The following is a 12,514-nucleotide window of genomic DNA, read 5'->3' as shown; positions in this document are numbered from 1 at the left end:
CTTAGACTGATGATCGTCTACCACAGTAATCCCAATCACCAGGTCTTAGACAGATGAACTTCCACCGCAGTAACCCCAATCATCGGGTCTTAGACAGATGAACTTCCACCACAGTAACCCCAATCATCAGGTCTTAGACAGTTGAACTTCCACCACAGTAATCCCAATCACCAGGTCTTAGACAGATGATCGTCCACCACAGTAACCCCAATCATCAGGTCTTAGACAGTTGAACTTCCACCACAGTAATCCCAATCACCAGGTCTTAGACAGATGATCGTCCACCACAGTAACCCCAATCATCAGGTCTTAGACAGATGATCGTCCACCACAGTAACCCCCAATCATCAGGTCTTAGACAGATGAATGTCCACCACAGTAACCCCAATCATCAGGTCTTAGGCAAATGAACATCCACCACAGTAACCCATGACCGACATCTGTGAACCAAACTCTTGGACGAATGGGCTATTCGACCAAGAAGTTGGACTTGTGGTACTTAGTTAACTCATGCTGATCTCTGGCACTTAAAACAACAGAAGAATAAAAAAATATTCATACCAAATATTAGATGGCGTTCCTAATAAAGTTTGCTTGTTTGATTTGACTTTCGTGCTACTCGAGAGCTATCTGCGTTAGCCGTCCATAATTTAGCAACAATAGATTAGAGGGAAGGCAGCTAGTCAACACCACCCACCGCCAACTTTTGGGTTATTCTTTACAACCGAACAGTGGGATTAAATGTAACATTACAACGCTCCAATGGCTGAAAGGGCGAGCAAGTTCGGGGACGGGATTTGAACTCTCGACCATCAAATTACGAGTCGAGTGCCCTAATAATCAGACCGAGCCGATCAGTGACACGCACAAGGGAAAAAAAGCGCATGCGTACCCTTGCCCAGAAGTTGTGCAAAGTGATCCTGTATAAAATAGACAGCGAAAAAATAAGAATATGTTATAATAACAATATAAAGCGGTCAACAACTTCCTAAAATTGACGTTAAAATAAACTAAGTCTTTGACATTAATGAAGATAAGATTTCTATACGAGGTGGCGCTGCTTTTAGTGTAATCTGTCTCGGTAATTAAAGACGAAAAGATTAATGAAATTTGATAAAAATGAATTTATGTTTATATCTAGTGATTAAGTGGTGTATTTATTTCTGTCCACCATCTCTGTATATTGAGTTCTCCATGTTTGAAACAACCCAAGACTGTGATCTTTGTTGTGAACTGATGTCAATATAAATATATCGACAATCAACATCTCTGTGCATGCTGTGAGTGCTTCCTTTAGACTAAACATTAGTAACGCACTTAATTGTGTTAGGCATGCGTTTTCTGTATTAAACGTTGGTAACTTGTCTGACATCAATACTTGTGTGGTAATCTCAGGTGCACTGATTTCCTATTTTCAGGTAGGAAATTCGACAGAAAACGTGCGTGAGAGTAAATGTTAATAATCTAGCTTTTTAATGAGCTTAGCAATAAAATAGTTCAGTCAGTAAACAATAGCGTTAAACAATCCCTATTAATTAAACACCAAACACAACCAGAGACAAAAACTGGTGTATATATGGTGCCTTTACTATGTTTTGAGACGTCTCGATGAAGAAATAAATATCTGTGAATCTCTGGAAAATAATCATTATAACTATCCCAGTCTGAGAAAACACGCCATTATATACACAGAACAATAATGTTATTCTTTCCCAGCACACGTGATACCCTAATGAATAACCTAGTTCAATATGTAACGGGAGAAAGGAACTTAGATACTTCCTTGATCAATCTTCTGTATTAAAACTGCATACACTTATATGCATGAACATTGTAATAAACGATTGGTTACAGAACACACAATATGCCTGCACAACTGTTTAGGCTCATGAACACTGCCTCTAATAATGCCTGACGTGACTAGTTCAGAACGTGACCAGTTAACATACTGCAACATATTCATGACTGTGTGTAAATTAAAAATGCATTTGTTTTATGTGGTATTCCTTTGTGTTATATTGTAACTAAAGAGTTAATTTGTATATCTAGTTTTATATTTAAAATGTTTGTACTGTTTGTTTAAGTTAAGCACAAAGCAACACAATGGACTATCTGTGCTCTGCCCACCACGGGTACCGAAACCCGTTTTTTAGCGTTATGAGTCCACAAATTTATCGCTGAGACACTGGGGACACAAGGGCTCTACATAGATTTATTGCTGAGCAACTGGGGATAGACGGTCTCTACATAAACTTATCACTGAGCCACTGGGGACACAGGAGCTCTACACATATTTATCACTGAGCCACTGGGAGACACAAGAGTTCTACATAAATTTATCGCTGAGTCACTGGGGACACAAGGGCTCTATACAAATTTATCGCTGAGCCACTGGGGACACAAGAGTTCTATACAAATTTGTCGCTGAGCCACTGGGGACACAAGGGCTCAACACAAATTTATCGCTGAGTCACTGGGGACACAAGGGCTCTATATAAATGTATCGCTAAACCACTGGGGGCACAAGAGTTCTATACAAATTTATCGCTGAGCCACTGGGGACACAAGGGCTCTATACAAATTTATCGCTGAGCCACTGGGGACACAAGGGCTCTATACGAATTTTCTCTGAGACACTGGGGACACAAGGGCTCTATACAAATTTATCGCTGAGCCACTGGGGACACAAGGGCTCTACACAAATTTATCGCTGAACCACTGGGGACACAAGGAATCTATACAAATTTTAAATGAAGACTTGTCATCAATCTTTATGTCCCAGATATAAAATAATAATTATAACTAATTCACGTCACAATTTTTATTGTAATTATACGATAATAAATAAAATGTAACTTTTAACTGCGTGTAAGTAAATTACCTTAAATAATAATTAAAATATCAACTTGTAGGTTTTACAGGTAGGTCCAAAAGTATATTGACACGTTTCTCGTAGGTGGTTAATAATCAATCTTATGTAAAGGGTGACTTCAACGTTTCTCGTAGGTGGTTAATAATCAATCTTATGTAAAGGGTGACTTCAACGTTTCTCGTAGGTGGTTAATAGTCAATCTTATGTAAAGCGTGACTTCAACGTTTCTCCTAGGTAGTTAATAGTCAATCTTATGTAAAGCGTGACTTCAACGTTTCTCCTAGGTAGTTAATAGTCAATCTTATGTAAAGCGTGACTTCAACGTTTCTCCTAGGTGGTTAATAATCAATCTTATGTAAAGCGTGACTTCAACGTTTCTCCTAGGTGGTTAATAGTCTTACGTAAAACTCATTATTAAATATTAGTTGTGGACAAGATGATAGTGAAAAAAGTTCTAATTATCATATTCTTGGCTGTTCTCGAGAGATTATTGGGTTTTTGTAAGAACTGTAAAATAAGGCTATCTTCAGAATTTCTGTCGTTAAGTTAGTATTTCTTTTCTCTTTTTCGAAACTAAAATTGAGAAAGAAAATATATCAAATTATGGTCAATAATTTTGGGTTTTCAGATGTTAATAACATTTGGTTAGAACCCATACAATGACATGTAAAATCATTTTAATTTATATAATGAGTGGTAAAGACCTTAAGCTATATAGCGAACTGTAAAGACCTTAATCCATAGAATGACTTACAAAGACCTTAATCCATACAATGACTTGTAAAGACCTTAAGCTATATAGCGAACTGTAAAGATCTTAATCCATACAATGACTTGTAAAGACCTTAAGCTATATAGCGAACTGTAAAGACCTTAATCCATACAATGACTTGTAAAGACCTTAAGCTATATAGCGAACTGTAAACACAAATATTTACCTGAATAGCAACATAAGATAAAAATATCTGGAGCAACAACACTAAGTGGTGAAAATGTTTTTTGATACCATTTCGTTTTTGGTATAACATGCTAGTTCATTAAGAAAAACTTAGACAGTTAAAATAAGTATAATTAATTTTTGGTATAACATGCTAGTTCATTAAGAAAAACTTAGACAGTTAAAATAAGTATAATTAAATATGTGATCTTCTAGAAAAAAAAAACTATTTCCAACAAATCTTCTTCTGACGTTGTTTCACTCTTGTGAAATCCTGAACTTGTAAATCTCTTGAATATACTGCTTCCATTACTCGTATGGACTCGGATAAATGTCTTTTTATCGATCTTTCCTTTGGAAAGCTGCCAGACATTTCCGCTGCAAGTGGCGGCAGTTTTTCAAGTTTTCTACCGATAAAACTTACAGGAACAACGTCTGATAAATGATGGAAAAAACAAACAATAAAGTCAGATGAATTATCATATATCTGACTAAAACAAGACTATTGTACTTAACCAGAAACTGTTTCACTCATTAAAGTTACGTGTTTGATTCCTTCCTTAGGAGTAGTAGTTACATGGTGGGCTTGTACAGCCTACACGAAAGCGAGAAAGAAGCTGGAGTTCAAAGAAACGCAGACGTATACCATATTTCTAGGAAATCACACAAGCTCTAATCCTGTGTCATGTTATGAGCGTAGTTTTATACGTGACATTTCTTATTTTAAATAAACGAACAACACGCTAATTTATGTAAAGTAAAACCTGAATGTTAATTATTTATCCTCGATAAGACCTTTAAATTTTGGGATGTATCTAGAAATCTGTTTATGCTGTACTTCGACCTCCAATTTAAACTGTAATTTTTTATTTACGACCTCAAACAACAAATAACCGGATTCAGGGAAGCTAATGATACTTCTCAGCTACGTAGTTTTGCGTCACTTCCGACTACTTACATTCAGTTACCCTGGTTACTGACAACAAGATAAAATAACCACGTCAGGTTTGAAAGATGATCACTAGTGTTTTCAGGGTTAACTTTATTGGCGGGAAAGCTAAATGTTTCCACAAAGACCAATTCCCTTCTAACAAGAATGTACGTGTTTTGTGTTTCACTAATACTTTATTTTCCCTGTTGAATCTGTTTAGCATACTACTTGTCGTAGCTGTAGTGGCACTGCAGTTGTATACAAGAAAATTGATCTTTTATCTTTTTTGTAATTAATGTGCTGGTTGATGTGTTGATCAGTCATATTTTACCTTTTTTGTAATTAATGTGCTGGTTGATGTGTTGATCAGTCATATTTTATCTTTTTTGTAATTAATGTGCTGGTTGATGTGTTGATCAGTCATATTTTATCTTTTTGTAATTAATGTGTTGGTTGATGTGTTGATCAGTCATATTTTATCTTTTTGTAATTAATGTGCTGGTTGATGTGTTGATCAGTCATATTTTATCTTTTTTGTACTTTGTGTGTTGGTTGATGTGTTGATCAGTCATATTTTATCTTTTTTGTAATTAGTGTGCTGTTTGATGTGTTGATCAGTCATATTTTATCTTTTTTGTACTTTGTGTGCTGTTTGATGTATTGATCAATCATATTTTATCTTTTGTAATTAGTGTGCTGGTTGATGTGTGTCGTGATGATCAAGTTCTAAACTTTAATAATAATAATACATTTCACTTGAGAACTTACACAAGAATCAGAGTATTGTGCTGGTTGATGAAGATTTGGAAATCAACCAGTCAATAAGCATATTATATAGCGGAAATTATGTATGTTAACCGGTCAATGTGCACATTATCCAGTGGAAATTATGTATGTTAACCGGTCAATGTGCACATTATCCAGCAGAAAGTATGTATGTTAACCGGTCAACGTGCACATTATCCAGCAGAAAGTATGTATGTTAACCGGTCAACATGCACATTATCCAGCAGAAAGTATGTATGTTAACCGGTCAATGTGCACATTATCCAGCAGAAAGTATGTATGTTAACCGGTCAACATGCACATTATCCAGCGGAAATTATGTATGTTAACCGGTCAACATGCACATTATCCAGAGGAAATTATGTATGTTAACCGGTCAATGTGCACATTATCCAGAGGAAATTATGTATGTTAACCGGTCAACATGCCTCTGCAATTCTCGTGGGAGTTCATTACGTGAATACTCCAAAGGAACTACTACATGTATGTGGGGTTAAAGGAAAAGAAATATTAGTACACGCCGTAAATTCCCCCTCAAAATACCTACATTCAAACTGATATTATGCCTACTGCACAACGCAATGCAAGGGTTAATCCGTGAGACGCACGTGAAAATGATTAACTTGATCTAAATATAGCTTATGTTCTAGTTCGTAACATTATGGACGTGGAAGTCACGACCTACGACTTTATCGACCTATCAATAAAATAAAAGATAGTCACAAATAGCTAGTCACGTCCAGTCACGATGTATTATGAGACTTTTAACCGTACTGTATTTCATATTGAAAAGAAAAACTAAGCATACAGTTTCTCGCACTTGAAGTTATGAAACCAACATCGCTTATAACTAGTAAACAAAACAAGTCTGGTATTCTGTGAACTTTGTTATTGTAAAGTTATTATTACAGTTAGAATCATTGGAAATCGACAAAACATTTAAATAAAAAATGGACAGTCATCAAAGAGTGACCTATAACCTGGAAGAACCTCTAGACATGGACAATCATCATAGAGTGACCTATAACCTGGAAGAACCTCTAGACATGGAAAGTCATCAAAGAGTGACCTATAATCTGGAAGAATACTATTAACACGTTAGTGTGTTGTATTAACAGTGTCCTACGTGTATATTCCATTGTCAGCCACCAAGGTTGGATTTCTAACCATATTGCGCAATTGTAATTTATTATTATGGGATATATTGAGAAACTGTAACTCTTGGCACAATGTTTAATGATGTCACATTGGAATAACGAAAATATGTTTTACATATTTAACCCCAACTTCAGACTATAGGTATATGTAGATAACTAAGGTATTGAGGATACCCTCAAAATGTTGGGGGATCAAATATGAGGTAGAGTTATTGTGTTCAGATTTCTGTATCTACACATCGACAAGATGTAATATTTCATCCATTAAGATATTAGCAGTGTGCTCTCAAGCGGAAACAGTACAGTTGATCACAATATGAAGCACTGCTTTTAGGAGCTAAACAATAAAAAAAAAAAACACCATTCCCAATTCCAAGCAGCAACATTGCAATGTAGTACACTTTTACTTTGAGGCTTAAGTAATACAAAACATTACGCATGGTTGAAGTTGGTAACAATATCAAGTATTGATCTTGAAAGCAGTAACGATAAAAACTGGCAGGCTGTATTAATATAAACATTACACTTAGATAAAGTACTAGTTAAAAAGTGTTTTTTTTTTTTGATAGAGAGTAGTGCATATTAAGTCCTTGACAATATAAAGATTTCATTGAAAAAATGTGCAATAGTGGCGTTAACAAAATGAACAAACTTCTCTGATACTACACTGGAAGTATGGAATATTTTTTGTACGTGAACTGTGTGATACAGAGGATGGTATCAAGTGTTTCCTACCCCTTAGCTAAGATGTAAATTATTTTTAAATTATTGTGTTTCTCAGCTTCCTATTTGGACCCAGAAAGTCAATAAAACAGGCTCTTCAGCTCTCCTTTTTTGGGGCATAAGTTCACTAATTGGCAACTAACCGAGTTTCTTGCAAGAAAGATAGCACATAAGTTCAGGAAATAAAAGTTGTCTTCTCTGACTCCAGAGTATATAATAGTCACGGGTTGCCACGTCCTATTACTCGATAGTGGAGAAGACGTGAGATTAATTTGTGTAGAAACCTGTCTTTGTCAGTTTTATTGTTCCATATATTTGTAACTTGATTAACTTTAGATCTTTAATTTTGTATAACAAAATCTGAAAGTGTGGTGTTTTGTAGGATTTTTTTCTCAACCTTGAATTACTTTTACTGCATTTTTGATAGCTACGATAAAGAGAGTTTAACTTTTAATTGAATTTGTATTTAGTTCAATTTAGAGTTTGTATTTTCTGGAAGCAAGTTTTATTTTTACTGTTTTTAGCTTTAACTTGTGAATTTTGTTCCTTAACAGCAACCTTGAGAATTCCATTTTTAAATTTAGGGATTTTTATTTTAACATACTGATAAGAGTTTTGAATAAAGGTCGTTTTTATCAGTTCAACATGCACGGAACACTTGCCATTGTGTTGTTTCCTTTGTGGTTGTATTATATTTTTGTTCTCATGTATCTTCCTTCCAGTAGATCTTGGTTGAAGACTAGAGGAATACTCGTTCGCACACTGTGATGTAATATCTTAACGGATCAAGTCAAACAATATAAAACACCATTCCCAATTCCAAGCAGCAACATTGCAATGAAGTACATTTTTACTTATCTATCATGTGGGAAACTTTTCTACTGGAAATACCACAGCTATAAGGGTCTATAGGAAATATCAAAGTATGGATATACTCTCGGAACACACCGGTTATCATATCCTCAAAACACCATCGTATCGTTCTTCATAAGAAACACACTTTATGTGTGTGTGTGTGTGTGTGTTTTCGTCATAATGACATATTTCTTCGTAGCCTGTTTTACATTTCATTATTTTCTATAGATAAAATTCGCATAGACTTTCGTCGCCTCGGAAACCATGATCCAGTCTACACGTCGTAGAAAATAGCAGTACGTTGCCTAGCAACGGTTTTGGAAATAATAACAACTTGAATATTGTTCTATAAAACTTATTTTAAGCCATAACCGTTATATAGAAATTACCTTATCAAGCAAGACGACTTTTATCTATTTGTGGAAATACCAGATCAAAGTGTTTGAAGTATAAAAATATTTGTTAGAGCTTTACTTTAAATTAATTATGTATATTTTTCGAAGTAAAGTGAAAGAATTTGATGAAATATAAAACTTCCTATGAGATCTGAGCCATTTTCAACAGACGAGGATCGATCATCTTTAGTCCAAACTGTGGTGTTGCAAACTACATCAACAGGCGAGGATCCATCATCTTTAGTCCAAACTGTGGTGTTGCAAACTACATCAACAGGCGAGGATCCATCATCTTTAGTCCAAACTGTGGTGTTGCAAACTACATCAACAGGCGAGGATCCATCATCTTTAGTCCAAACTGTGATGTTGCAAACTACATCAACAGACGAGGATCCATCATCTTTAGTCAAAACTGTGGTGTTGCAAACTACATCAACAGGCGAGGATCCATCATCTTTAGTCCAAACTGTGGTGTTGCAAACTACAAGATTGGAGCACGAGATTCTAACCTTCGGTTTAAGGTGGCGTCTCGTGTTTCTTCAAGTTTTTCACAAAAATTGGATTTGTTGATCTGTAGAGAATGATGTCACCAAACCATGTATCGACGCATATTGTTCGGATATAGAAAGTTTATCTGCACATAAATCCAAGATTCGTGGATAAGTTTGTAAATATGCTAGTGTTTATACATACGTTTAGTAACAACATTTTATCGCCTTCACTTTCCAGACATCTTTCTCAGTATATGTCGTCATTAAACTTATATATAACTGTTTTACTAGTTTAATAAATCAAATTTCCTGGGGAACAAATAATCTAAAAATTTTATTTCTACTCGAATTCAGCACACCATATTTTTCATGATATCAAATTTCTTCAAACATTTAAAGTAACGTTTTTGGTAGGGAATAATATGTATGAATTTAAAGTAACTTTTTTGGCAGGCACATAATATATATGAATTTAAAGTAACTTTTTTGGCAGGCAACAATGTACATGAATTTCAAGTAACGTTTTTGGTAGGCAATAATGTATATGCATGTAAAGTAACGGTTTTTGGTAGATAATAATACATGTGCATTTAAAGTAACTTTTTTGGCAGGCAACAATGTATATGAATTTAAAGTAACATTTTTGGTAGGCAACAATGTATATGCATGTAAAGTAACGGTTTTTGGTAGATAATAATACATGTGCATTTAAAGTAACTTTTTTGGCAGGCAACAATGTATATGAATTTCAAGTAACGTTTTTGGTAGGCAATAATGGATATGCATGTAAAGTAACGTTTTTGGAGGCAAAAAGGGATATGAATGAGTACGTCAATTACCTTGAAGAATGTAGTTCAATATATACTGAAAATATATTTTTTCAGTCCAACATTTAATCAGTAAAATATGTTTATCATTTGATTTGTGACAGTTTGTTTGTTTTGAATTTCGCGCAAAGCTACACGAGGACTATCTGCGCTAGCCGTCCCTAATTTAGCAATGTAAGACTAGAGGAAAGGCAGCTAGTCATCACCACCCACCGCCAACTCTTGGGCTACTCTTTTACCAACGAATAGTGGGATTGACGGTCACATTATAACGTTCCCACGGCTGAAAGGGCGAGCATGTTTGGTGGGACATTTGTGACCAGAATATATATATATATATATATATATATGAGTTAAAGTTGTTAGGACGTTTAGCTTGTTAAAGCTATTAACTTAAAGATGAACGGTGAATGATTTATGAAAATATAAATGTTAACAAGTTAACTTCGAAGTATGTTTAAGACACCTATGATAATGGTTGAAATTTGTGTTCGAAACAGATAATTAACAAAATAATGAAAAGCATTTAGACAATCGATGAGTAAAAATACTGTGACATATGAACAGTAAAAACTTCTACTTTGGACAGTGTTCTCAAATACTGAATAATAAAACTATCTGGAAAAGATCGTGTAGAGTTAGTTATAATTGTACTTCGGAGAGCAGTTTACAAGAGCTAAGTTAATTTAATTTTGATTCTTCCAGAGGTTTAAGGAGAGAGAGTTTTAAGGAACAATAGAAGTTTTACTGCTTTTTCATGATTGGATTTTACTATTTTGTTTTTAATTTGCAATCATAAACCTTTATTTTTTGATATATTGAAAAAGATAGTCCACAGTGAACCTTTATTATCGAGACCAGATTGCACTAACCTACCAGTGGATTCCAAGTGATCCCTTTCATTGAGACCGAATTGCACTAACCCACCAGTTAATCCACAGTGAACCTTTTTAATCGAGACCGGATTGCAATAACCCACCAGTTAATCCACAGTGAACCTTTTTAATCGAGACCGGATTGCAATAACCTACCAGTGGATTCCAAGTGATCCTTTTCATTGAGACCGAATTGCACTAACCCACCAGTTAATCCACAGTGAACCTTTTTAATCGAGACCGGATTGCAATAACCCACTCTTACGTCAGTACCTTAATAAGTTATCTATTTCCACATTAAAAAAGTTATTGAGAAATTCATAATCTCAAAGAAAAGGTAACTTTAGATAAAGAAAAATCTCCGTTACTTACACTAGGCATCAGATGGTCTTTACTATCCACTCTGGTAACTTTGTTCCTGTTGAGGATTTTCTTCACTAGCTTTTCTAGTGGTTCGTTGAATTTCATGAATGTAACATAGCAGGCATAGCACAAGAGGAGAACCACCGATTCGTACCAGTATATAACATTGTCTCGAAAACACATGATCAGAATAATCAGAATTATGGAATAGAAACTAACATCACGAAAAAGTGGCCACCAGGTGAGTTGTAGAACAGACTTGCTAAAGATGGCGCACATTGAGATGACGAAGAGAATATTAAACACTGCAGACCCAACGATTGTTCCAATTCCAACATCATCAAAAGAGATAAAAACCCCAATGATACTGGTGAAGAGCTCGGGAGCACTGCCCCCTGCGGCCATAAAGGTTGCTCCGGCAACATCCTCCGAAATCTTGAGCTTCTCTGTAATTACATCCAGGGCGGGTATGAAAAACTCGTCACAAACGATAGCCAGGGCGGCAAACATGTAAACTAGTCCAATCACATGGAAAATTACGGCACCATGTTTTCTTTGGGTTTCCGTAAATAAATCTGGTGGAAACTGAGGTGGAGGCTTGGTGGTGTTGGCGTCGCCTCCTTCAATACTTAACAAGTCCCGGAAATAGTAAGTGGGTCTATAACTCGTCTTTAGATCTAAAGTAATCAGTTCTGGATTGGTGTCGCTGTGACTACAACCATTCACTGATGGACGAGTGTTTGACAACAAGCCTACCACGAAAATTCCTACCCCGAACACTGCGATTGGGTTCCTCCATCGCTTTCGAAAAACCTTTCTGATAGCCATGTTAAAAAACCTTTCTGGTATCCATGTCGTTTATTGAACACAAAAAAGGGAACACTAGTACATTAGCCTTGGAAATACTTAAGGTCCTTAACAGAAGACAAAGTTAGATAATGAATGTCCTGACGAGATGATAACAGATCGCTGTCTTCAAGTTACAATAGTGAATGTCCTGACGAGATGATAACAGATCGCTGTCTTCAAGTTACAATAGTGAATGTCCTGACAAGATGATAACAGATCGCTGTCTTCAAGTTACAATAGTGAATGTCGTGACAAGATGATAACAGATCGCTGTCTTCAAGTTACAATAGTGAATGTCCTGACGAGATTATAACAGATCGCTGTCTTCAAGTTACAATAGTGAATGTCCTGACGAGATGATAACAGATTGCTATCTTCAAGTTACAATAGTGAATGTCGTGACAAGATGATAACAGATCGCTGTCTTCAAGTTACAATAGTGAATGTCGTGAC

At 35.6% G+C, this 12,514-nt stretch overlaps 1 protein-coding gene across 1 annotated transcript in view; it reads right to left on the bottom strand.

Moving 5' to 3' along the window:
• Positions 1 to 11,167: 11,167 nt before the first annotated feature.
• The window catches only part of LOC106476552 (sodium/potassium/calcium exchanger Nckx30C-like), a 2,553-nt gene continuing 1,206 nt past the window's right edge, over positions 11,168 to 12,514 (bottom strand). The window contains exon 2 of the mRNA XM_013937201.2: positions 11,168 to 12,506. Within this exon, the coding sequence (XP_013792655.1) occupies positions 11,168 to 12,040 (873 nt within the window). The 5' untranslated portion in view covers positions 12,041 to 12,506. The remainder of the gene's footprint in view (positions 12,507 to 12,514) is intronic.

The sequence above is a fragment of the Limulus polyphemus genome, unplaced genomic scaffold (genome assembly GCF_000517525.1).
Source record: "Limulus polyphemus unplaced genomic scaffold, Limulus_polyphemus-2.1.2 Scaffold10863, whole genome shotgun sequence".
NCBI lineage: Eukaryota > Metazoa > Arthropoda > Merostomata > Xiphosura > Limulidae > Limulus > Limulus polyphemus.
This window is presented reverse-complemented; position numbering and strand designations above follow the sequence as displayed.